Consider the following 27,755-nt stretch of genomic DNA (forward strand, 5'->3'; position numbering starts at 1 on the left):
TTAGGTTAGGGGAAGGCCTTGAACAGACTGCCTTTGAGTAAAGATCCCTCAGGATAGGTGTGGAGAACAGACTGAGAGAGATAGTCCAGCTATTGGCCAATATCAATGTCTTAGAGGGAAGAAAGTGACATCTGATAAATCTGTTTCTCAAGTTTAATCCAATTTTAGTTTCTTAATGTTGCTCTTAGGCCAGTCATCTTGAGCAACTACCTTAATACATAAATTCATTTTGCAAACTTCATGTAAATATGTACTGCTAATGTGTTGGTAGGTTTTTATAGAAACAAGCATTTCAGGATAAGCTGGATATAGTTCTACCTAGAGATGATTTTTCCTTTGTACACTCTCTGTGGTTTAATTCATCAGTTAAAATCATTGGTCATGTCAAATGTTATGAACAATTGTATAACTAAGGATACAGTCTCCCTCTTTGAAGGGCACAAAATCCTCCAGGAAACACAAGTGGCCCTTTCAGGGTTTTTTGATAGGCAATTTAAAAAAGGAAGCTCTTTCTTTTTAGTTCTTTCCAGAATCTATTCTTAATTTTTTAGTTTCTCAACATCGTAAAACATAGCACTACATTACTCAATAGTTTCATTTCTATGGTTTGAAGCCTACTTAGGATTAAGGACTATCATGATTTCCACAAAAATGAATTCTGGGCAACATAAAAGTGTGGAAAGAACGTTCTGTCTGTTCTTTCAAAGGCACTAAGACCTATTTTTGTCCAGAGACAGGATGTCCCTTTTGCTACTCCTTCAAACTTTTCTCAGCTATTGGCCTCTTCTACTATTTTTGGGAGAAACATTTAATTCCTCACTTCTAGAGCAACCAGAAGCCTAATAGTAATGCCTACCTACTGTTCAAATCCAAAGAATGTGAAAGAACTTATAACAGAAAGTGAAAGTCACCTGCCCCACCCCTGTACCATTTTCCAGAGGCAACCACTTTGAATCATTTTCTTACTTCATTAATCAGCTTGAGACTTTTCCTTTTTTACTTCCTGCTATGACAGAAGAGTATTTAGCACCTTTGCACCTTATCTCAGTTCACTTACCCCCACTTCTCATTTCTGTTAGTCATAACCCTACATTGCCTTTAGGTTCTCTATTGCAAAGGTTGCAAATGGATGGCCTGGAGGCGAGACCTGATGATAGATGTGATTTGTTTGAACAGCAGTGAGTCAGGAAACAAAAACAAAACAACCACAACAAAAAAATTGAAAAATTGTAAGATTTAACATCTAAAAATTCCAAATGTTTAATTTAGCCTCAAAAAAAGTCAGACCGGGGTGCATTTTAGTTTCCTAGGGCTGCAAACTGGGAAGCATAAGACATAATGCAACTCCCACTTATTTGGAGACTAGGAGTCTGGAATCAGGGTGTTAGCAGGCTCTCTCTGAAAGCTCTAGGAGAGAACGCTTCATAGCCTTTTCTGAGCTTCTGGTGGTTCCTTGGTTTGTATCTGTATCACTCCAATTCCTTCCTCTGTCTTCATCCCTCTGTGTGTCCGTGTCTCTTAGTCCAAATCTCTCCCCTCTTCGAAGGGCAGCAGCCACTGGATTCAAGGCCCACCCTAATCCAGTATAACTTCCCCTTGCTAATTATATCTGCAAAGACACTTTTTCCAAATAAGATCTCTTTCTGAGGTTCCAAGTGGACATGAATTTTGGGGGCACACTCACCCAATATATGGCAAATATGGCTCCTACCCCAAGAATCGACCAAAGCTGGCTAAGTGGCTATGCTCTCCGGATGGGGCAAGCTCTGTGTGCCAAAATTCTCTTCACTGCTATGAGGTACACACAAGCACCAAACCTGAGCTATGTTTCTCTTTTCTGTCGCTTGTTTTGCTTCTATAAACATCTCAGTTTGCTAATCGTGCTATTGGTTACCTTTATAACTTAAAAATAATATATCAAAACTCCTATTTCCTGTTTTAGAGACTTTTGTCAGTATCTCACAGCTACCTTCCTATTTTGTGATACCAGGATATTAGTTTTCTCCCCCACTTTTTCCTCTATCTCTTCTGTTCCCTTTCCAGCTCACAGATTTTTGTTCACAGCACTTTAATTATTGTTATGGGCTGAACTGTGTACCCCCTCCCCCGACTCCCTGACCAAAATTCATATGTTGAAGTCCTAATCCCTAGTACCTCAGAATGAGACCTTATTTGGAAATAGGATGATTACAGATGTAATTACTTAAGATGAGATCATACTGAAGTAGGGTGGGTCCCTAATCCAATATGACTGATGTCCTGAAAAAGGGGGAAATTTGGAGACAGACATATAGACTGGGAGAATGCCATTTCAAGGTAAAGACAAAGACTGGGATGCAGCAGAAGCCAAGGAAGGCCAAAGACTGCCAGCAAACCACCAGAAGCAAGGGGAGAGGCGTGGAAGAGATTCTCCCTCACAGCCTCAGAAGGAACCAACCTTGCTGGCACCTTGATCTTAGATTTCTAGCTTCCAGAACTGTGAGACAATAAAATTTCTGTTGTTTTAAGTCCCCAGTTTATGATAGTTTATTTCAGCAGCCCTGACAAATTAATATCACTTCATATATATATATATATATATACATTTATTCAAAATTGTAGCATTCATATTATATTCTGAAATTTTAAGTATATGTTGTGTGGCCCTCAAATGTCTGTTGATTCTAGGTTATTCATTGATATTTAAGAATGAGGCAATAGTATGTATATGTATAACTGAATTGCTTTGCTGTACACCTGAAAATAACATTGTAAATCAACTACACTTCAATAAAAAATAAAATTTAAAAAAAAAGAATGAGACAATAGACTGCTTCTACTCATGAAGAGGTCACCAGTTTGGGCCTGCCAGCCTGCTGTAAACAAATGGGTAACTGGATAAAATGTATGAAATAGATGTTTGGAGCCACTTCTTTTCAGCCACTGAAAGAAAGGAAGCCAGTAAGGTCTACCTTTCGATTGTTGCAGCTTACTCCCTGGGGGCAATCTCTGGACCATAGTACCAGGAGGAGAAATCTGGACATCACTGGAAGATCACATTGAGTTGATGATCCAGAAATAAGAACACGGGGAGGCTGAGGTGGCTGCAGTTTGTGGGGCAGAACACCAAAGAGGAGGAAGATATGCAGAGAAGGAAATCCAAAAATCTGCATAGGGATTCCCTTGATTATTTGGTCAGAATAATAATCTGAACCTATGTTAAGATGAAACTGCATGAGACTGGGCAAAGAACAAAAGCTCGGAGCTGTGAACTCAACGAGTCCCACAGCTCACATACGGCTAAGAGATATTTGATCTCCTACTAACCAGAGTGAAGAAAACATGAAAACCCTGGGGCATTCAATAGAGAACCAAAAAATGTTCTGTCTTAGTAGTTAGGCTAAATAAGCATTAGAATAAAAGCTACTTTAGCTCTACCCTAACAAAGCTTAAAAGTAGGCCTTGATGTGATCAAGCTGATCCCCAGGTAACTAAATTGCTTGCCAAGCAACTTTAACATTAATTAAAAGACAACAAAATTCAAATTAGTAAAAACATGACATTCATAATGGTAAACTTCTAGTCAAAAATTACTAGACAAGGGAAGAACGTGGAAATATGTCCCCTAGGAGAAAAATTCAGTATGAAAAAAGGGGAGGGGATTAAATTCATCAGGAAGATAAAATTCCTCAATGTGTATGCACCTAATAACAGCATTTCCAAAATACAGGAAGCAGAAGTTGATAGAATTAAAAGAGAAATGGAAAAACCCACAATTGTAGTAGATTTAATTCAGCTCAGTAATTGATGGATTAAGTAGCAAATCTGTAAGAACATAGAGGTCCTATTAACCAAGTTGAGCTGTTGACTGTGTTCTATGTCTTTTCTTACTAAAGAACACTACACCCAACAACAAAAGAATATACATTTTTAACTAACTATAGAGTAATCATTAAAATAGTCTATATATTGGACCATAAAACAAGTTCTGATAAGTTTATACATATTAAAATCATAGTGAGCATGTTCTTTGACCATGACGGAATTAAATTAGAAACTAGTAGTCAAAAGATACATGTGAAGTATCTAGTTATCTGGATAATCTGTATATTAAAACAATACTATCTAGAATCAACAGTCTATGCTTTATCTTTGAGAAGCTAGTAAAAGAAGAGTAAATTAAGCCCAAAGTAAGTAGGAGGAAAGAAATATAAAGATAACAGTAGAAGCCAATGAAATAGAAAGTGGATAAACAAAAATAAATAACCAGAAGCTGACTCTTTGTAAAAAGTGAATAAAAATAATAAGCTGCTAGCTAAACAGATTAAAAAAATGAAAAGAGCACAAATTTAAAATAACAGGGTTGAAAAAGAGGAGATGACAACATACACTGAAAGATACAGTAATACTATGAAGAACTTTATGCCAGTAAATTCCACAAATCAGATAAAGTGAATAAATTCTTTGAAGGACACAAATAACCAAAATTGTTACAAGGCATAATAACTATTTCTAAATACTAGCAATGAACTGAAAGAAAATAAAATATTAAAAAAATGCCATTTATACACTTTTCATAAAAATTAACTAAAACTGGGTCACGGTTCCAATTTTAAAATGCATAGTTATAAAACTTCTAGTGGAAACAGGGGAAAATATAGGTGAACTTGGGTTCTGTGATAAATTTTTAGATACAACAAAGGCATGTTCTGTGAAAAAAAACTTTTTAAATGAAAATGTTGGTAAGCTATACTTTATAAAAATTGAATAGTCTGTTCTGTGAAAGAGAATCAAAAAGCAAAAAATATTTGCAAAACATATTGGAAAAAAGACTTGTATCACAAATATAGCAGAACTCTTACAACTCAACAATAAGAAAACAATCCAGTTTTTAATAATTGGCAGCAGTTATGGAAAAAAAACACATCAAAGATATACAGATAGCAAATATATAAATGAAGAAATGCTCCAAAGCATTTGTCATTAGGGAAATTCAAATCAAAACAATGAGATACCACTACATACCTATTAGAATTACTAAAATCCAAAAAGGCTGATGATACCTGTTGCTGGTGAAGATGTAGAGAACATCCTCCCAGACTGCTGATGGGAATGGAAAATGGTACAGACACTTCGGCAGTTTCTTACAAAGTTAAAAATAGTCTAAATGTTATCTTACCGTATGATTCAGCAGTTGTGGTCTTTTAAGTATTTACCCAACTGATTTGAAATTTTATGTCTACACAGAAACCTGCATGCAAATGATTATATCAGCTTTATTCATAATTACCCCTAATTGGAAACAACCAAGATATCCTTCAATAGGTGAATAGATAAGCAAACCGTGGTACATTCATACAATGGAATATTTTTTTAGCGATCAAAAGAGCTATCAAGCCATGAATAGACATAGATGAATCTTAAACACACATTCCTAAATGAAAGATGGCTGTCTGAAAAGACTAAATACTCTATAACTACAATTACATTCTCAAAAAGTAAAACTACAGCAATGTTAAAAAATAAGCAATTGCCAGAAGTTTGAGAGGAGTGAGAAAGAGCTGAATAGGTGAAACAGGGGTTTTTTTTTTAGGGCATTGAAACTATTTTATATGATACTCCAATGGTAGATACATGTATTTTGGAGCAGTTTTATTCATAACAGTCCCAAGCTGGAAACAATCCGAATGTCCAACCACAGGTTGATGGATACACCATGTGGTATATCCATACAATGGCATCCTACTCAGCAAGAAAAGGAAATTAATTACTGATACAAGCTACAACACGATGAATGTCGAAAACATTATGTAAGCAAGAGAAGCCAGAAGTGCATTCTCTATGATTCATTTCATTAGAAATTCTAGGACATGAAGACTCATCTATGGTTAGTTGCCTGGGGCTGGTGGTGGTGGGGACTGATTTTGAAGAGGTAGGAGGAAACTTTTTGTTTTGGGGAAAAACTTTTGCTTTTCCTTTGATTGTGTAGTGCCTATATGCCTACACATTTATCACTGTATTATACATGAATTATACACATCAATAAAGTTGATTTTTTAAGAAATGGAGCAACAGTAAGACGAGATGATTTGTGCAGCAAAGAGGAGATTTCCAACTGATGGTTCTTTCTTGAGAGTATATAGGCCAAGGGCTGCCTTTTATGCCGGAAGCTTCTCTCATGCCAAAATGGAGAGATATTTCTCTGCTGTACCAACTCCTTTCTAGCACACCTAATTCTGTCTGGGCAGTTCTTTAGAAAGGAATTCCCCTGCCCTCCCTAACCTCCATGACTACCACCCTCCTAGGTGTAGTCACCTGGCTGCCAACAACTAATGTGTTTCCGGGAACCAGCGGGAGTAGTCTCTTCTCTATAGAATTTGAAATCATTCTGATTCCACCCCATTTCTCTTTCCTTCCCTGTGTAACACTTCCTATATCCAAGTCCAGAACCTCTCCGAAGTTCTACAAATCCCAAGTTGTTCATTTGTCCATAGGATTTTGACTTCTTGATGTGCATCCATTGATTTAATCCTAGCTGAAAGTCAATGTATTTGTCATCTATTACTGCCTAACAAATACTACAAAATTTAAAGGGGCTTAAAACAAAAATAAAAAGGAGATGAGGGTCACTGGGGATCATCCTGGAGGCTAGCTAAGATACTGTCAGTAAATAATTACTTGTGAGTTTATTTCCATCTGCTTCATTTTATTTTTCAGCAAGTGTTTCACCTGCCACTTGTGAAGCAAATACCAACCAGTTTTTATTAGTATGACAGATACTATGATAAGTGTAACTAAGTTTATAGTATTTAAAAATTATGATTGTAGAAAAAAATTATAACTGTACATGCTTCTCTCTTTTTAAAAAATTAGTATACTTTTTTCTTCGAGCAGTTGTAGGTTTATGGAAAAATTGAGCTGAAAGTTCCTATATACACTAGTTTCTTCCGTTAACATCTTGCATTAGTATAGTACATTTGTTACAATTAATGAGTCAATATTGACATGTTATTATTAACTAAAATCCAACTAAAGTTTATATTAGGGTTCACGCTGTGTTGTATATTCTATGGACTTTGACAAATGTATCCACCTTTATAGTATCATACAGAATAAATTCCATTTCCTTTAAAATACCTTTTGCTCCAACTATTCATCCCTCCCTTAACCCCTGAACCCCTGATCTTTTTATTACTTCTAGTTTGTCTTTTCCAGAATGTCACATAGTTGACATCATACAGTATGTACCCTTTTCAAATTGGCTTTTCACTTAGCAATATGTACCTAAGTTTCCTTCATGTCTTTTTGTGGCTTGGTAACTCAAACTCAGTTTTTCCTATTGCTGAGTAATATTCCATTGTCTGAATTATCACAGTTTGTTTATCCATTCACTTATTAAAGAGTATCTTGGTTCTTTCCAAATTTTGGCAATTATGAATAAAGCTGCTATGAATATCGATGTGTAGGTTTTTTTGGAAGCAAACTTTTTTCATCCCTGGTTCTTCAGGTTTACATTGGACTTCTTTTTTCCTTAGATGGTTTATTTCTTCCATATCTGAAAAAACCCTTCATCTTGTTTATGTGTGCCAGAATTCCTATTGGGTTTTCAGTAACCATTAATTACCAAGTTTTCATCAAAAATCTATACATACATTTTAAAATTTGTTAAGTGATTTTCAGTCTTTTGGATCTCTAGGTTTTTGGCTATTTCCACAGAAAGGTAGAATTTTGTGCTTATTATTGAGACTGGAGCCCAATGTAACTTTTGTATAATTTCCAAAGTATTTAAGTTCTTTTCAGTTGCTGTTTTAAATGTCTATTTTGTAATTGCTCTTTCTATCCTTCACTGAACACTTCATTAAGTAAAACTTCTAGCACAACCGTATCTGAATTACCGTATGTATTCTATTTGACTACAGAATGAAGATTGTTTCTCCAAAAACATCACACTCAATTCATGTGTCTTTATTACTTTTTAAGCCATTCTAAAGGCCCTACATTCACACATGGCACCAAAACAAACTGCTCTGTGTGGGAACACATAGTTTGCTTTAGTTCTAGACAGCTGTAGCAGACAGCTGTACTTTCTTAGCTGACTGTCTCCAACCCTCCTTCCTATCTGAGGGAGCACCACAGTCTTGGTGACAGCACGCCCTCCTTCTCACTCTGGAAGTGTGATAGGCCATCAGTGATGTTCCCTCACCTCCAGCAGTCTGGGTGTGGCACCCGATCTTTAGCTAAATATCACTTTTCCAGAAATTTAAATCTTGACCAAGTGACACAAAGACAAAGGGGCAATGAGACTGAATTCACAGCCATGGGGAGATTATCTCCAATGGCAGTGGAGGTGGAATCCCATGCCAAAGAGGGGGCAGCAGTCCCCTACAACAAAGGTGACTGTGTCCCTCTTGGGCGACTGGGATATCCCTGCCAACATTTTCCAGCTTCTCTGGCTGATGGAGTTACCTGGGTCTTTACCCATTTTTTGAAGCCTGGTATTACGACTTCCTGTCAATTCTTGAACCCTTTACACTCTGCCAATAAATTCTTTTAAGATTGTGAGAGTAGCTGTTACTTTCAACAGAAGTATTTTAATTGATGAATCAGCAAAATCAATCAATCTACTCATTAATTCTCCCACTATTCATGAAGAAACTACCAAGTACCATACATTGGGCGGGGCTTAATATGACAGTGAGTATAATGGATACTGTTTCTACTGTTTTGTCACCTACCCAAGTTACAGACAAGGAACGAGATGATGGCATACATGCTCGATGGCGAAGGACACTACTCATCAGGAACACAAAGGAGGAACGTTTAATCCAACTTTAGTGATGGTAGTGGTGGCAGTGTCAGAGAAAGTTTCAAGTAATATCTAAATTGAGATGTGAATATGTAAAAATTAGACCTAGTTGGGAGGTAGGAGGTGGGGTGAGTATTCCAAATAGAGGGAACAGCCCATGTGGAGGCTCATTTTTGAGAGGATCAGGACCCTTCAAGGAAATGAAAAGAAGTTCTAGATGACCAAAGAGTAGAGTTTGAGCAGAGGTAGAAAGATGAGTCCGGAGTGATAAGTGGGACTTGCATCATGCAGAGTAATATGAGCCCTCTGAAGGGCTTAACATCTTCTCCTACAAGCAGTTGGGAGCAACTGAAGAGTCTGAAGCCAAAGTCTCAGTATATAGCAGCCTGGTGCCTGGAGACACAGGCTGCAAAATTTAGGAGTGAGTATAAAAATCTCTATTTGATGACTTAGAGATTTTTTTTTTTAAAGAACAATGATAATGTGCTTTCTTTTATGTGAGGAAATGACAATACTGAGTTAAAAATTAGCAGACAGGTTGGTTGAGAATTTTTTTTCGATAATGGTAATGGATTTACTATGAGTCATCAATATGCTACAGGGGATTGCCTATGACAGTGGCCTTCAGGTTTTTATGCTCATACTTCATAAACTAATTTTATTGTTTATTTTGTTTTGTTTTTATGGGGGGGGGAGTGGGGGAGGTAATTAGGCTTATTAATTTATTGTTGGAGGAGGTACTGGGGATTGAGCCCAGGACCTTGTGCATGCTGAGTATGCACTCTACCACTGAGCTATACCCTCCCCAGTGTAAACCAATTTTAAAAGCTTATATATAACTTTGCACCTTTTATGTTGACATTTAAGTTTCTTTTCATTATAAATTTAAATAGTTGCAAAGGATGCAATTTTCTGTCACATTTTAAATATTAACATTTAAAAATGGAACTAATATATCACTCCTGTGTGTATCCAAAGACTCAAATAATGGTTGTTTGATATCCACTATCATTCCTTTAGAAAAACTATATTCAAACTTCAACAGGCAGAATTTTACATTGTTCCTTTTTCTCCTTGAATCTGTATTTCCATTCCACTTCTCTCACATAATTTTATCCTAATTACATTTTTGTTTTTTGCCTTAAAGTCTTTTATTGATCACCTTATCATACATTCTGCCATACAAATATGTATACAAGTGAAAATTTATCAGTGTTAGTTTTTCTTCCAGATTGAGTCATAATTTCAATTATCAGTAATATACAATTGGTTAAAACAGCAAATATATTTCACGTTTTGATTAATAGTTTTAAACATTAGTAAATGTGTTCTAATGTGTTCATAGAAGAACATTACTTACTGCTACAATGAGACAGGTTGTCTTGATTAAACAAGTCTTCCCTACACACAATGTTTTCTTCGGGCCTTGGTTTGTCTTTGTTCTTACACTTTTGGGCAATGTGCCATTAAGATTAGAGAATGAGTGGGAGTTGTATCTTTGCTTTATAAAGTGGGAGAAAGAGAACCAGCAAGATATTTTCACCAGAATAACATTCTCAGGCAGATGAATTTTAGAAGAATGGAAGTTGAGCATCTGAAAAATGACTTTCTCAGTATTTTCCCAGCCTAAATCTAAAAAAAGGACACAACTAAACTTATTTACAAAACAGGGACACAGAAAACAAATTTATGGTTACCAGGGGGACAAAGTGGGTGGGAGGAATAAACTGGGAGTTCAGAATTTGCAGATACTAACTACTATATATAAAATAGATAAAAGCAAGGTCCCACTGTATAGCAGAGGGAACTATATTCAATATCTTGTAATAGCCTATGATGAAAAAAGAATATAAAAAGGAATATATATGTATATTCACTATATATATTCACTGAATCACTATGCTGTATATCAGAAATTAACACAACATTGTAAATCGACTATACTTCAATATAAAACAAAAACAAACCAAAACTTTCCCAGCCTATGTACCTTTTGGAATGTCTTTGAGTACCATTAGTGTGAAAACCATGAGTTGAATGTAAAATCCTGGATGGGAGACAAAATAAATAGGGCTTCTTTTACAAAGTAGTTGTAAGACCTTAGACATTTGATTTGTATACATCTCAGTTTCCATCAATAAAGTGAGTGTGGGGGGATTGAATTTAATTTTTAAAGATTCTTTCTGGCTCTAAAATTCCAATTTCCACTGGAAATTTTAAGTTATGCTCAGGATACTGGAAAGAAGGCCAGGTACCAATACAGAAAGGGAAAGGAAAGGTGGGTAGCATTTGTATGGTCACTGAGGACACGATAAAGGAACAGGAAGGGATTGTGTGGATAGAGGTCAAGAAACACTTTTAAAAAAAATGTTTCTATTTGTGGTTAGGATTTGTTTTGGGGTTAAAATTCAGGTCTCACATTATTGTTTATGTGGCTGTAGACAACTCAGTCTCCTTGAGTTTTACTTTCCTCAGCTGTTAAATGTGAATAATGCTGTCTATTTTGTACTTTAGGTGATGATTAAAAGACAGAAACTAAGGCTTATTTCACTTAGAATAATGTTTTCAAAGTTCTTCCATGCTGTAGCATGGATCAGAAATTCATTGCTTTTCAATGCTGAAACAATACTATATTATTGTTTTGTTTGCCCTTTCATCTGCTGATGGACATTTGCGTTGTTTCCATTTTTTTGGCTATTATGAATTATGCTGCTATAAACATTCGTGTACAAGATTTTGCATGGAGATATGTTTTTATATCTCCTGGGTATACAGCTGGAAGTGAAATTGCTAGCCATCCTTAACATGTGCTCATTCCTTTGTAGTCACAGATGGCTGCTCAGACTCCAGTATTGCATTTGAATTCCAGATGCAAAGAAAAGTAAGGAATGAAGGACAAAAGGCAAGATCAGCTAGATTGGCCTTCCATGTTAAGGAGCATTACCAGAAGCCTCATCCAACAACTTCCAAGTACATTTCATTGGCCAGGACTGCATAGTATGGCCAGGTCCTTCATCTGCAAGGAGTGCTGGGAGATGTAGTTTTAAGCTAGGCACATTTATATACCCAGCAAAACCAGTGTTCTGTTACTTGTGATCAGGGAGAATGCCTATTAGGAAGGCCTTCTAGCAGCTTGGTCCACTATATCTGTTTCATAAATAGGTATCCTTCAGCTTTTCTGAACCAGCAAGAACTGCCCCCCAAGCCCCATACACACACACACACACGCACACACGCACACACACACACAGAAGCAGCACTGCTTTTCTGCGAAGGGTTCATATCAAGTGTGGATCTCTGAACTGTGTAAAAGATGAGCATGGGAACAGTGTTTTACTAGTGAAGTTGAACTTAAAATTTTATCATAAATTTTATGTTACACTTTCTTTTATTCTGGAATTTATTACTATAGCTGGGTTCAGTGTAAATCTCAGGAGCACTGATATCACCATGAAGCATCTCATAATTCTTGAAAAAACTGAACTACATCAATGCAGTTCCTATCAAATTACCAACATTCTTCACAGAGTTGGAATAGAAAATGTTAAGTCTGTATGGAACACAAAAGACCCCAAATAGCCAAAACAATCTTGAAAAAGAAGAACGGAGCTGGGGGAACCACACTCTCTGACTTCAGACTAAACTACAAAGCTACAGTAATCAAAATAGTATGGTACTGGCACAAAAACAGACACAGAGATCAATGGAACAGGAGAGAAAGTCCAGAAATAAACCCACGCACTTATGGTCAATTAATCTACAACAAAGGAGGCAAGAATATACAATGGAGAAAAGACAGTCTCTTCAGTAAGTGGCGCTGGGAAAACTGGACAGCTACTTTTAAAAGGCTGAAATTAGAACATTCTCTAACACCACACACAAAAACAAACTAAAAATGGATTAAAGACTTAAATGTAAGACCAGATACTATAAAACTCCTAGAGGAAAACATAGGGAGAACACTCTCTGACATGTCACAGCAATATATTTTTTGAACCAGCTCCTGGAGTAATGAAAATAAAAGCAAAAATAAACAAATTGGATCTATTTAAACTTAAAAGCTTTTGCACAGCTAAGGATACCACTTAAAAAATGAAAAGACAACCTACAGAATGGGAGAAAATATTTGCAAATGATGCAACTGATGAGGTACTAATTTCCAAAATATACAAACAGCTCATACACTTTAATATCAAAAAACCAACCAACCAAATCCAAAAATAGCCAGAAAACCTAAACAAGCAATTCTCATTGCCAATAGGCACTTGAAAAAATGCTCAGCATCACTAATGGTCAGAGAAATACATATCAAAACTACAATGAGACATCACCTTGTACCAGCCAGAATGGCCATCATTAAAAAGTCTACAAATAATACATACTGGAGAGGGTGTGGAGAAAAGGGAACCCTTCTATACTGTTAGTGGGAATGTAGATTGGTGCAGCCACTATGGAGGACAGTATGGAGATTCCTTAAAAAACTAAAAATAGACTTATCATGTGATCCAGCAGTCTCACTCTTGGGCATATACCCAGAGAAAAATATAATTCAGAAAGACACATACACCCCAATGTTAACAGTAGCACTATTTACAATAGCCAAGACATGGAAACAACCCAAATGTCCATCAACAGATGACTGGATAAAGAAGATATGGTATATATATGCAATGGAGCACTACTCAGCTGTAAAAAAGAATAAAATAATGTGATTTGTAGCAACATGGATGGACCTGGAGATCATCATTCTAAGTGAAATAGGCTGGAAAGAGAAAGAAAAATGCCATATGATATCACTTACATGTGGAATCTAAAAAAAAAAAAGGACACAAATATACTACTTCGATTTATAACTTAGATTATGTGTAAGCACATTTGATGGTCCTTTATGATTGGATTACCACATTCTGTTGATTTTTATTTTGTGGTTGGCTTTATTCCTTTGATAACTATGTAAGTTTAAAAAGCTAAAGCTCTTAAATTGTTCTAAGAAACAATGATCAGTACATATATGTAAACTAAAAAAAATATGCTGTATATTGTACATATTTACATGCAATATATTGTATATGTGCAGTCAAATTATAACAATTCTACCTAATAAAACTGAAAAATGAAAACCAAACAAACCAACCAAAGTTAGACAGACCTGGGTGAGGAATCTCAGATCCACATTCACTATCAGTGTACTTTGGGCAAGACACTCAATCTCTCTATGCCTCAGTTTTTGGATTTGTAAACTGCGGATAATAATTTTTACAGGAAGGGTGATCAAATAATTTTAGTTTCCCAAACTGGGAAACTAATGTGTTGGAAAGGGAATATTGTTAATAATTATGCTTGAAGAAGTGGTATAAATGAGAACCATCCCAGCCAAACGCAGGACTATGGTCACTCTACTTTTAGGCAATGTTGAGAGGATTAAATGAGAAAATAAATACGAATCACTTGGCACGGAGCTGGTTACACAGTAAATGCTCAGTAAATACTAGCCACTACTTGTTTTTATTATTAAATTGAAAAGTTCCATTGCTTTGGCTTTGCTTTTCTCTCTTTTAACAATAATATGCTTGATAGTCTTCATTATGAGGAGGAAGAATAGTGGGCTGAAATAAGGAGAGCTTAAATTTTTTTAAGACAGAAAAATCTACTCGAAAGTCAAGCAAACAACCTCTCTAAAGGAGGAGTAACGTTGAAACACACTGCAGAAATTTCTAGTTAGAAGGAGGATTCTGGAATGATAGCGCATGACCTATCTATGAACTGTTTGTACCATCAGAAGCATGAAGAGTAGCACTGGAATTTTAACGATTTTGTACAGCGTTACTCAAGGGTTTTGGTCTGAGGATCTCTTTACACTGTTTAAAAAACAGGACCACAAAGAACTTTTGTTTATTTGAGTTATATCTATTGATATTAGAAATAAAAATGGAGAAAATTTAAATATATTCATTTAAAACAATAACCCCATCATAAAGCAGCACAACTAACATTTAAATGAATGAAACTATCTTTACAAAAAAAGAGGATTATTGTTTCACTTTTCTGCATCTCTCTTTATTGACTAGTTTAACGGGGCTGAAATTGATTCTCATAGCTGCCTTTTCATACAGTTTGCTGGAATATGTTATTTTGTTGGCAATGTGAGAACAAGGTATGTTGTTGGAAAAGTGAGGGAGTATTTGAATAGCTTTTTCATATAAATATGGTTACTCTTTCATACTACACCAAAGCTCCAGAGAAGTTTCTTAAAGGTTAGTTGTAAAGAGGCATCTGAAATCATATCAATGAACTTTTTGTAGTATTACATTAAAGCACATCGATCTGTCTTGTACTTTTAATGAATCTTTTGCTCATGATTTTGTGACATCATCCATTAATGGTATTTGGAAAATATTGGTTCCCTGAGCTAGGCAGATATTCCATATGTTTACACATTTCAGAACCCTAACACCTTAAGACATTCTAGAAAACATCTGAACACAAAAGCACACATTCCATTAGCCATTAGAATGATGATGTCATCAAATGCCATGTTGCCTCTGGAAAACTCCACAGTACGTTCATTAAAAAAAAGAGAATGATAAAGGAAAAATCACGTCTTATTATAGCTTTGATTGCATGAACCATTGAAAAAGTTTTAGTCTCAGGCCACACCTTAAGAACAGTTGATATATATGATATGACTTGCTAAACAAAGAAAACAAAAGACTTAAATCCTTTTCTTTTCTTTTAAACCTGTAGACAATATGTCATAACACACAAACAGTAAAATACTAAAATATAGTCCCAAGTGGCAATTTCAAGTCTATTTGCATGAGGGCAAGTAGACAAACTTATAGAAACAGATTACCTCTAATTAAAAGGTCTTTTCCATTTTTTTGGAGTTTGAACCCTGTTAATTATTAGCACCTCCATGTATGTGGGCAGGTATCTTTGGGGAACTCAAAATGCTTCACTTCTTCCTCTTCTTCCTATTACCCCTCATCAAGATAGAATCTCTGCAGAAACATGTGGGTTGCAGAACCCACTAAAAATATTTTAGTCCATATGTTGTTTGCAACCTGGACTGGAAGCTATCCATTTACTAGGGAACGAGTTTTCTCTGCAAGTGTAGGATAGAAGATGACATTCTCGGGAGGAATTGGTTATAGATGTGAGGAACTGCTAGATAAACCTCTTATTTTACTCTGTTTGTTCTATTATTCCAGGCTTTTGAAAGTAGGATGATGGGGCAGGTTGATCCTATTTTTTGGAAAAAGCCACTTGCTAGCTGGTTTAGGCTATAGGACCTTCATTCAGCAATACTACCTCGGAGAAATGTGTTTTAGACACCCTTTCCCTTACTTTTCTATTTAGTTTCCCAATGCCTTTACCACTTCCTTTTGGCTGCATGGTAAGTGCCACTGTGTGGCCCACCCAGGCTTGTCCTCCTGGGAAATGAGCTGATTTCAAGATTACCTATTCCTTTGCTTCCTCCTTTATCCTTCAGCAAACACCTTTTGTATTCATTATTTCAGTGAAGTCTGATATTTAGCTTAGATCAGTCCAGACTGAGACACAGTGTTAGTGGATGTCAGGTCAATTAAAATTATTTACACTAAGGCATGAATGATGGATGGACACCAAGTGTTTAAGAACCAACTGGTGGACTGAACAAATATACTCGAAAACTTGTAGCCACTGAATGCACGGCTCAGCTTTTCTTTTCAACCATAATAAAAGTCAATAAGCCATTTAAATGTTTTAAATTGTCCTAAGTACCGAGTCTGTAACTGCAAACCTGGTAATGCAAGAAGTGAGACTTGAGGTCACCGAATGGTTACGTTTTGCAGCTGCACAGGTTTAGATAGTAAGGTGAAAACGGGTGAAGTGCCAAGAGAGCAACTCTCATTTGAATAAGATATTTTGACTTCAAGGCGGCTGGTAATAATTCTGGGACTTCCTACAGAAAACGTCCCCTTTGACGTTTCATTATTCTCAATGTATGTTTTTTTAAACTTCAAGGCTATGGAAGCTTGGGGCTGTGACTTCCAACTTTCTTTTTAGGTTAAGATGGGGCTTGGAACTTGGGTGTATATGAGGTAGTTTAAGCTAACGCCACCCCCTACCTCTTTTGTAGAGTGCCCTCTCTTCCCCTCTCGCAGCTGTTCCAACCCCCGGGCTTGGCTGAGGGTAGACGATGGGGTGACTACCCACCCAGAAGGCTGTTAACGGCATTATTCCTGAGTCTCTAGGACTCCAGGAGTCTTGCTCTCGCCGTGACCTTTCAACAGGCAGGCGGTGTGGCACCGGCGGGGATCCGGAACCGGTACTGCGCGCTGAACGTAAGCAACAGGCAAGACCGGCGTGCCATCACTGAGAGACTCCAGCGACAGCAGTGGGCGGCGCACTGATCTTCTCCTTTCTTTAACCCTTCTTCACACATAGTCCCACCCTCACCGGAAGTGGAGCGGGTTCTTCGTTACGTCATTTCCGTTTCAAACTCCTGTAGCTTGGCGGGAGCGAGCACGCCGATGCGCGGCAACTTTGTTCCCGCCTTCCTTGCCCGTGACACCACTCACCTTCGGCTTGCTCAGAGCGCGACGTGCGTGCGCGCCCCCGGCCTCACGTCAGGGCCGAGGGGGAAAGGCCGAAAGAGCGAGGCGAGAAGGAGGGGTTGTGGAGGTTAGGGTCCAACCAGCAAGTCCCGTCGCCCTCCGTCCTCCTGACGAGGAGCGGAGAGGGAAGGGGAGGGGCGAGCCGGGCCGGCCGCGCACACCAGGAGCCTCCTCGTGGAGGGGGGGGGAGCGGAGGAAAGGGGCAGCACCGCCACCTCTGCTCGCGGCGGCGAAGGAAGAAGAAAGTCAGAGCCCGTACCCACCGCCACAGACTCAGAAACGCCCCCCCCGCCCCCATCTCCCCGGAAACAGCCCCCCGCCCAGCCCCGCACACTCGCTGCCCCAACCGTGAGCCGCAGCCCGGTCGCCCCCGCCTCGCCCCGCCCCGCCGCCCGTCCCTGCGGGCCGCAGAGTGCGCGAGGCCCTAGGCCGGGAGTTGTTGTCAGGCCCAGGCCACTTCCGAGGCGCCCGCCGTGTGTCGCCGCCACCGCAGGAGGACGACGTCGACGCGGAGGAGGAGGCGGCGGCGGAGGCGTGTTGTTGTCTCGCCCACTCCCCTCCCCTGAACTCGCACCCAACGTCAGGGCGCGATGGAGTGAAGCGGCGACGAAGGGGGTACTTCCGCGTTGCGCTGCCCGAGCCGAGAGCGCGGCCGAGGCCGCTCCCCCACCCCCGGGGGCACTTGGAGGACTCCGGACTACCCCGCGGGTCAGCGCCCGGCGCATCTGGTGTTTTCGCTGCCGAGAACAGGACGACGAGCACGATCGGGAGCTCCTCCGCCCGGATTCCTGCTCCCCTCAGGCCCGGAGGCCGCTGCGTACCCCACTGTGACCTGGAACCCAGGGACCCGAGTCCCAACCCGGATTATCGTGGCGCGTCTCCCGGCTGGCCCTGGTGCTCGGTGTCCCTCCGCCGCCGCTGCCGCCGTTCCCGTTTCCGGCGGGGGAGATGGCCAGGATCTGACCCGGGAGGAGGCCGCACCCGCGCCGCGCTCTGCGGCGGGCTCTAGGCGATGCCGAGCAGCTCGGACACGGCGCTGGGGGGAGGCGGGGGCTTGAGCTGGGCGGAGAAGAAGTTGGAGGAACGCCGCAAGCGGAGGCGATTCCTGTCCCCTCAGCAGCCGCCGCTGCTGTTGCCGCTCCTGCAGCCGCAGCTCCTGCAACCGCCGCCGCCCCCGCCGCCTCTGCTCTTCCTGGCTGCTCCCGGCACGGCCGCCGCCGCAGCCGCCGCCGCCGCGGCCTCCTCCTCTTGCTTCAGCCCGGGCCCCCCTCTGGAGGTCAAGCGGCTGGCGAGAGGCAAGAGGCGCGCAGGAGGGCGGCAGAAGCGGCGCCGCGGGCCCCGCGCCGGGCAGGAGGCGGAGAAGCGTCGGGTCTTCTCGCTGCCCCAGCCGCAGCAGGACGGCGGTGGCGGTGCTAGTAGCGGCGGGGGTGTGACCCCGCTGGTGGAGTACGAGGATGTGAGCTCCCAGTCCGAGCAGGGGCTGCTGCTGGGGGGAGCCAGCGCGGCAACGGCGGCGACGGCTGCCGGGGGAACGGGGGGCAGCGGCGGGAGTCCGGCCTCCTCCTCCGGCACCCAGCGGCGCGGGGAGGGGTCGGAGCGCAGGCCTCGCCGGGACCGCCGCAGCAGCAGCGGCCGCAGCAAGGAGCGCCACCGCGAACACCGGCGGCGGGACGGGCAGCGCGGCGGCGGCGAGGCCTCTAAGTCCCGCAGCCGCCACAGCCACAGCGGCGAGGAGCGGGCGGAGGCCGCCAAGAGCGGCAGCAGCAGCAGCAGCAGCGGCCGCCGGAAAAGCGCCTCGGCCACGTCCAGCAGCAGCAGCAGCCGTAAGGACCGAGACCCGAAGGCCCATCGGAGCCGGACTAAGTCGTCCAAGGAGCCGCCTTCGGCCTACAAGGAGCCGCCCAAGGCCTACCGGGAGGACAAGACCGAGCCCAAGGCCTACAGGCGGCGGCAGCGGTCCCTGAGCCCACTGGGAGGCCGGGACGACAGTCCGGTGTCCCACAGGGCCTCGCAGAGCCTGAGGAGCCGCAAGTCCCCTAGCCCGGCGGGAGGTGGCAGCAGCCCCTATTCCCGGCGGCTGCCCCGCTCCCCGAGCCCCTACAGCCGCCGCCGCTCCCCCAGCTACAGCCGTCACAGCTCCTACGAGCGGGGCGGCGACGTGTCCCCCAGCCCCTACAGCAGCAGCAGTTGGCGCCGCTCCCGGAGCCCCTACAGCCCTGTGATCAGGTGAGTCCAGCGTCCCGGGCGTGGGTCTTCGGCTGGGCTGGCGTGATACCGCTCCGGAGTCAGGGGAGGTGGGAAGGAGACCTTCAAAAGCCTAGCCCCGTAGCGAGGCTAGAAGATCGCACCTCGGAGGGGCTTCAAGTTGGGAGGGGCGTTTTCGCGCGCCCGGGGCACCTTTTAGGGGGGATGGAGGGACAAAGCAACAGGTCCAGCAGAGTTTTTCTCCTCGCTCCACCGGGGAAGGGTTCTGAGGAAGAGTTTAAAGTTTTAAACTTGTTGCATTAAGCTTTCAATGGGTTTGTCTAAACCGCTCTTGGGTCTTCCACCATAGTTGCTTTGGGTAAACCTAGAGGTTGTTTGATTTGTCAGTCACTTTGCAAAGCTCTCTGAAGAGGTTTCATTGCTGGAGACTTAGGAATGGATTGCAGCTCAGGGACTAAATATTGTAGAGGAAAATCGGAATCAAGTGCTGATGTCAGAGTTAGATATGGGTTGCACATGTTTCACATGATTAGTACAGCGATGGGAAAAGCAGCCTTTCTGTAAAGTGTGTTCTTTCAGTGTGTAAAAGCTTAGGTGGAAGCTTAGAGTTCTAAATTCTGAAGATAAACAAGAGACTCATTTTATGGTATTCTTGTGTGGAATAGTTTTTTACCCGATCTTTCAAAGTCATGATTTTAAAAAGTGGAAGTTAAAAATAACAAGATTGTGGTTTCTGATGACACCCGGTTGCTAATAACGTATTATAAACATGTAGTTGGTGTAATCCGGTGTAGTGACCAAGTGAATGTCTTAGTACTTAGTGGACATTTCTTACACTATTACGCTATTTGTAACTTTAAGTTACTCTTTACACTTTAAAGTTAATTAGGTCTTTCAATATCTGAATATTTAGATATCTTTAAAAGGTTTAATTTAGCCAAATTGGAGTAAATGTCTTATGTAGCCGTTATACTTACCTGTTATATAATACTGTTCTCCAAAAAAAGTGTGTGTATAGACATATTTTCATCTATTAAGCAGAATGAATTAAAAGTAATTTTTGAGTCTTTGAGATGTCAAGGAATTCTAGGCCTTATAGTTTAGGATATTACAAAATATTTGCATCGTTTGTTTTTCTCCTGTTGGTTTTAGCTTTCAGTAATGCCAAGCAGCTGCTAAGTTCTTCTGAGTACAAGTTATGTTGAACCTCAGTACAATACGTGTACCTGTAAAATTAGCACATCTCTGACGTTTCAGCCTAGTAAATGTTTGTGAAGATGTGAGGCATGTAGAGATCTGTGTGTGTTTGTCTTTAAACCAGAACAGCTGTATAAATCTCTTCATTCTTGCAGATTTCAAGCCCACTTACAATGCTAGTTGATGCCTTAAGCAGAGTATCAACAATGAAAACTCATTTTACCAAATCTAGTTTCTGTATCTTACAAGATTTTATTTTTTATTAAAATATGTTAGGTTTGCCAAAAGGTTTGTATTTTTGCAGTTGAATTTGTTTTTGAAGGCTGATTAGGTTAAGTTTCCGAGCGTTAGATAGCAATTTTAAGTGTATGATGCCATTTTAAGAATGGATTTTGTGTTAATTAGGCTTTTTGGTTGCTGGATACTTTAGCAAGGTCCTTTATTGTCTAATAGTGCTACGTATTTTATATTTATTACGGAGCAGTGATATCTGTGTTTAGGATTATTTGTATTTAGCAAATATTTATTGAGCACATATTATATGCCAGACACTATTCTGGGGACTGAAATTTGGCAGTTAAGACAGACAAGGACCTTCCCCTCCTGAAGCTTGCATTCTAGAGGACCATTCGTTACTGAATCTTTCCATGGTGTTTCTGTTGACCACCAGTATCTAAATGGTTGGATTTGGAAGAAGCTTTAGAATATTTAGGCCAGCATTCCTGACAGTTGACCGTTTGGTTGCGTGCCTGCATATAGCTAGAGGTGGGAAGATGTTACTTTGAGGCAGCCTGTTAGTCCATTAGATTTGGGACTTCAAGTCTTGGTTTGCCCAACATCTTAGCAAGACTCTGGGAGACTCAGTTTCCTAAATTGTAAGAGGGAAATACTTGTGGGTTTTTTTTTTTTTTAATTCCAAGAATTAAATGAAAATTTGTGTTTTGTGAAGTAGAGAAATATAATAGACTATTACAGAAATGTAATGTGGTGGAATTTGAACAGCTTGAATTGTTAGAATTCTTCCTACTGTAACAGAACTGCCTCCACCTAACTTCTGGTTTAAGTAGAAGGTGCTTCAAGTTTAACTTTCTGGAATGGTACAGAGTAAACTTGTATGCTACCTCTTCGCAATTAAAGACAGTTCACGTGTCTTCTGAGTCTTCTCTTGGCCAAAAAACTCATTTTTTCATACAGTTTTTAGATTTTCACATTGTATAATACCAAATTTGTCAAACGTCCTGCTTAAAATATGGGGCCCAGAATTTATAGTTAAAATAGTTGATTGAAGAACTTAAGATTTTTAAATATAGCAAATGCATCATTACTATTTTGAAACAATTAATTGAACTCCTTTGTCCAGCTTAATGCAAAAAGTTTTATTTAGTAATTGTGGTAAGTGGCCAATGTTATTTAATGAATGGACTGCTGGATTGTGAGCTCCATGAAGCAGCTAGGCTATCTTGCCTACCATTGTATTCCTAGTGCTCAGCACAGTATCTGGCACAAGTAGGCTCTTAATAATTGTTGAATGGGTAAATGAAGGGATGATGGAGTTACACAATATGAAATACTGTGGGCCTGGATTACATAAGTATTTAATAGAGACCGTGTGTTATGCTGTAGGAAATAGCAGCGTGATCTTTTTCCAGCACACATGGAGCTTATATATTAATGAATTGTCAGTGTAGATATTTTTAAGGAAATTACATACACATTCAAAATAATATTGAAACCATGGTTTGAAAATTTTTCTGTTTGTTCCTAGAATAAATCCTCTCTATTCTGTTCACTTCTACTTCACAACCTGCTGTTTGCCTTCATCTGAATCTTCAGCCCCCTGCTGCTCATGCTTTTCATCAAGTCCTTTCTTAGCTTTACTTTTTATCCTGTGTATACCATATTTTCTTTACTACTTGACTGTTGAGGTATGAAGTCACATAATTTTGCTGATTGACCTTATAATAAATTTGCGGGTGGACTAAATAGGGGCTGTTTTAGAAAGAGAGGGAGCAGTACTGACATTTGGGTTTTACTGATGCCAGGCATTCACAAATACTTAACATACATTCACCCCCAAAATCCATGTCATGGATGGAACATTCCTATTGATAGATGGGGAAACAGAAGCTCTAAAAAGTTAAGTGATTTGTTCCAAGATAAGGTTGGGTTCAAACCCTGGGCTGATTCTAAAGTACAAGCTCTTGATAATCCCCGCTGTATCAAACCTTACCTGGCATTCAGGGGAGCTGACCATCTCATTTAATGATCTGTTTTGCTGAAATTCACCCCCTGTTTAGGTATTTATGTAATAATTTGTTCCCTGTCCATCTTGACAACATTTTGAAGATTTTTAAAAACTAATTCTTCTAAAGATTCTTTCAGCTCATTTTGTCTTTACGAATAGGAGGCTAACAACATTTCTTGAAGACGCTAATTACACTTAGTTATTGACAGTTGTTTTGCAATGGGATATCTTGGTCTGAAGTCACTCAAGTCAGACCAGTTACTATCAGTACAATAAGTTGTTATGTATAATTGGTTCTCTCTCTGAACCTGTGGAAGTTTTATTCCACCAAGAAGCAGCAGAAGCCTCCATTGTGGAATAATATTGATACCCTGAGAATCTAAAGATGGGCAGACCTTAGATGTAAGTAAATGAATTTGTTAGTATTCACTTGCATATGATATGGGGTACCTCTGTCATGGATTATTTAGTGTTTTGTCCTAAAGACTAGTGTTCAAAAATATGTAAAACGAAGACATTCCAGAATTTTAAAAAAGCTGTTACTCATAAAATCCTACTGGTTTGGTGTGTACTTACTGGAAATAAATCATGAGTATCCTTAGATGAACTGAGTTCTTAAAATGCCTTTAAAAAGTGTTAAAAATATAAGATGGTAGAATAAATGCAGAGATACTCAGAAGGGATGGAAATTTAGGTGTACAGTCTTAAGTCTCCAAACCTGTAGTCACTCTTTTCATTTCCAAGAAGGCCTTGTGTTTGCTTCCTTTCTCTGACCAAACCTACCAGACTTTAACATCTACTAGTCCCTGTTACAGTTTTGGTCTAACACTAATATTTATCTCAGTTCCACATCCAGTACCTTAATTCAGGCCCTCATTTGTAATCGGAATTCCTGTTGTTTTTTTCTTCCCTGTTCATCCATTCTTTTCTTCTCAATTCATTCTTTATCAGGAGAGTTTTCTTAAACTCTTGGTTAGATTGTGTCACTTCTGTTACATAGAATTAAGTCCATACTTTCTAATGCATTATCAGGTAATGCCTTTTATGCTCTGGCCCCATTCTGTCAGAATTCTGTTTTTAGAGGCACTTTTATTTCCCTACATTTTTACATTTGCTATTCTTTAAGCTTGAAATGCTCTTTTTTCCTTCTCTGTCTCCAACTTTGCACTCAAAACCCAGCTTAAATTCCACCATCTTGAGACGTTTCTCCATTCACATAGAATTCTTTTTCTTACAGTCCTACAATGCTTTGCTTTTATCTTTGCTGTAGAGCTTTTAAAAATTCCATTTAATATTTTGATTATTTGGCTGACTACATTTGTGTTTTCTGTACTAGACTGTAAGCTCCCAGAGGGCAAATTCCAAAGTGTATTTATTAGTGGTTAAATTAATTTAAATAGTTTTTTCCACAGATTAATGCAGACCAGCTTTAGCACAGATGCCAATTGTATCTCCAAACTTAATTGCTAATTTGGTTCACATATACTCTAGAATGGGAGATGTAGTTGTTTTGATTTATAAGGAGAGAATTTAAGAACCTCCCCCTTCTAGCTTCTACTTTACTGGAATTGGTCAAGGATGATGGGAGTCACTTTTAGTGTGAATAGAATAAACTCAGACCTAGTGTTTATATTTGCACTGTGTTGTATGATCAAGATAAACGATCTGGTTTTCTCAGTGAAAATTTTCTGAGCAGGTTGTATGTCAAGCCTTTATTTCCTAACTCTGAGAAACTATTGCTATTTCTGAAAAATGAGTGGAAAATTAATGTTGCTTAATATTCATATTTAAGATCATTTACATATTTTCTCTTATTCTGTACCTTTTCTATGAATATCACTTTTTGCTGTTATTTTTGTTTTTGGTTGGCTTTGTTTCATATGTAGATATTTGTAAAACTTAAAGTGGGTGTTGGAAGCAAGAGTATCAAGCTATAATCAGAAGTTTTACTTGTTTGCAGTGACTTTTGTTCCTTGAGTTTCTGCACATCTAAATTATGGGAGAATCTAGTGTTCTTAATATATTAGGAAAATACAACCTAGATTAGAGGATAAAGTCTAGGTTAAAAACGAATTTACATAAAATGGAAACGAAAAAGGTAGTGAAAGGAACTGAAAACTGAAAGTTAATGGGCTGCCTGCCTCCCCTCTTTTCTGTTTCTGCATTTTTTAGTTGTATGAGGATACTTTTACTGAGGTATTTATTGGCATTTCAACGTTAAATTAATTATTTTACCTTTCTTGGAGTCATTTCTTTTCCCGATACTGCTCTTCATTATTTTTCACATATTTAGAAAGGTAGAAATTTTGTTAGCGCGGAAAAGTGTAAGAGATTTAAAGTCTCTCTGAAACCAAACACCTGAGACGATCACCCCATGACATTTTGATGAACATTTTCCTAAACTTCTGTGCATGTATGCATAAGGACATAAGATATGACATAAATGGGAGCAGATTACAATGCTCTTTTGTACCCTATACTCCGTGGTATATTCTTTATATTGGCTCCTAGTATTCTGTTGTATTGATGTACCATAAATTGTTTGGCCAAGTCCATTTTGCTAAATTCTTGTATTTTTATTTTTTGCTGTATGTGTGCATCCCTTGTAAAAGTTTTGTGTGCATTTGTCCACTATCTCCTCTAGATTGAATTTCCCAGGGATAAATTGTTGGAGTCAAAAATAGTATATGCATTTATAATTTTGATACTCTGTCATATCACCCTTCAGAGGGCTTTTACGAATTTATATTCACAACAGTGTGTGAGAGCCTGTTTCTTCAGTCTCACCATCACTTGGAGTTGTCAAATATCCCATTATGTTTTTTACTTGCATGTCTTTAATATAGAATAAAGCTGCCTTTATTTTCATCTATATGTTGCATGTTCTAATTTCTTGATTCATTATTTTGTTTGTTCTAATTTATAAGAGCTCTTTGTGTTTTAGAGATACTAACTTTTTTGGGGTTTTTTTTTTGGTATTAGCAATTATTTTTTGTGAGTCTTTTAACCTTATGTAATGTTTTGTTTTAAAAGTTTTTGATTTGTGTGTGCACGTGTTTTAAGTGGCAGTAGTTTCTCCCCAAGCATCCAGTGCCAAAACTTTAGTAATATTTCTGTCTTCCTCCTCAGTTCTGATAAGTTGCTTGTTCTAATTGGTCCTTCTGTAGTGGTGTTTAGTCTTCTGTTAGGTTGAAACTCCTTAGCTTACATCTATATTGTTGGTTCTGCTTGCTTTGGGGATTTTCCTCTTCAAGCCCCTCCCATTTTCTGCATTCAGGTTAATCTTAAAGTAGCACTTTGATTCTGTCATTTTTCTTTAAAACATGTTTACAGAGTCAAATTCTTTAACTGGGCATTTAAGATTCTCCACCCTAGACTGACCCAAACTATCCTTATTTCTCACTATATATGCTGATGACAATACAAACTGGGCTCCTTACTATTTTAAAAACATGAAGTTGTAAGCCCCCTGTACCTTAGTTTATGCCCTTCCCTCAATTGGTCATACCTACCTGTCCGTTCTTCCAGCCATGCTCAGAGGTGTCATTTTATCTATGAAGCCTTCTTCATAAGCTCATCCAGAAGTGATTTCTGTTAATGCTTTTTGCCCTGAGGTCACTTTAATGAATACTTATTACATCCAGGCTTGCATTAATTAGAGTTGTTCCCCACCCCCATCAGGTATATTGGACATGTTTCATTCATCCATTTTTTAAAAAAATCAATTTTATTGAGGTATAATTTTATGTACAGTACAATCTACCAATTTTAAGTGTACAATTAAATGGGTTTTGACAATTAGGTATATTTGTATTACCATTACCACAGTCAGGATAACTGGAACATTTCTTTGTATTGTCCCCTAAAGTTCCTGTGCCCCTGTGCAGTCTGTCCCCCTACTCCTACCTGTAGTCCTTGGCAACCACTAGTTTGCTTTCTGTCACATTTATTTTACCTTTCTTGTATGTCATGTAAATGGAATTACATGGTATGTAATCTTTGATGTCTGCTTTCACTTAGCATACTTTTAAGATTCATTGACGTTGAATGTTTGAGTAGTTCTTTTTTATTGCTGAGTAAAATTTCATTTGGATATATTGCAATTTGCTTACCTGATTACTGAGTTGGTAAGCAATTGAGTTGTTTCTAGTTTTTGGCTATTATGAACAAGACTGCTGTGAACATTTGAATACAGATCTTTTGTTTTTATTTCTTGTGAGCAAATTAGGAGTGGGATTGCTGTGTTGTATGATTCAGTAGCTGACTTTATAAGAAAATGTCAGCCTGTTTTCCAAAATTACTGTACCATTTTGCATTCTAATCAGTGTATGAGCATTCCAGTTGCTTCACATCCGCATTGAGACTTCAGTTTTTGTCAGTCTTTGATTTTAGCTGTTCTAGTAGATGTATAGTGATATATCATTCCCTAATGACTAACAATGTTGAGCATCTTTGCTCTTCATATCTTTTGTGAAGTGTCTTAAAGTCTTCTGTGTTCTGTTCATATTCTTTATGAATTGGGTTGTCTTACTGAGTTGTATGTTACTTACCAGATACATGTTTTGCAAATGTTTCTGTCAGTCCATGGCTCACCTTTCCTTATCAGAAATTTCAAAGAGCAGAAGTTTTAAATTTTGATGAAATACCATTTAGCAATTTTTTCCTTTCATAATTTTTGCTTGTTCTGACCCTTCACCCCACAGCTTTGCCTAACTCATGATCA

General features: G+C 39.4%; 1 protein-coding gene and 1 long non-coding RNA gene across 8 annotated transcripts in view; one reads left to right on the forward strand and one right to left on the reverse strand.

The window, feature by feature from the left end:
* The window catches only part of LOC141578194 (uncharacterized), a 90,513-nt gene extending 73,157 nt beyond the window's left edge, over positions 1-17,356 (reverse strand). For 4 of the 5 annotated variants that reach the window (XR_012508305.1, XR_012508304.1, XR_012508303.1 and 1 more), the window contains exon 1: positions 16,897-17,356. This is a non-coding gene — a long non-coding RNA (uncharacterized LOC141578194). The remainder of the gene's footprint in view (positions 1-16,896) is intronic. The other variant, XR_012508306.1, reaches the window with a different exon arrangement.
* A 1,041-nt stretch (positions 17,357-18,397) lies between these two features.
* CDK13 (cyclin dependent kinase 13) overlaps positions 18,398-27,755 on the forward strand; it is a 104,217-nt gene continuing 94,859 nt past the window's right edge. For all 3 annotated transcript variants that reach the window (XM_010947571.3, XM_074367688.1, XM_074367689.1), the window contains exon 1: positions 18,398-19,611. In XM_010947571.3, coding sequence (XP_010945873.3) covers positions 18,398-19,611 — 1,214 coding nt within the window. The remainder of the gene's footprint in view (positions 19,612-27,755) is intronic.

The sequence above is a fragment of the Camelus bactrianus genome, chromosome 7 (assembly GCF_048773025.1).
Source record: "Camelus bactrianus isolate YW-2024 breed Bactrian camel chromosome 7, ASM4877302v1, whole genome shotgun sequence".
NCBI lineage: Eukaryota > Metazoa > Chordata > Mammalia > Artiodactyla > Camelidae > Camelus > Camelus bactrianus.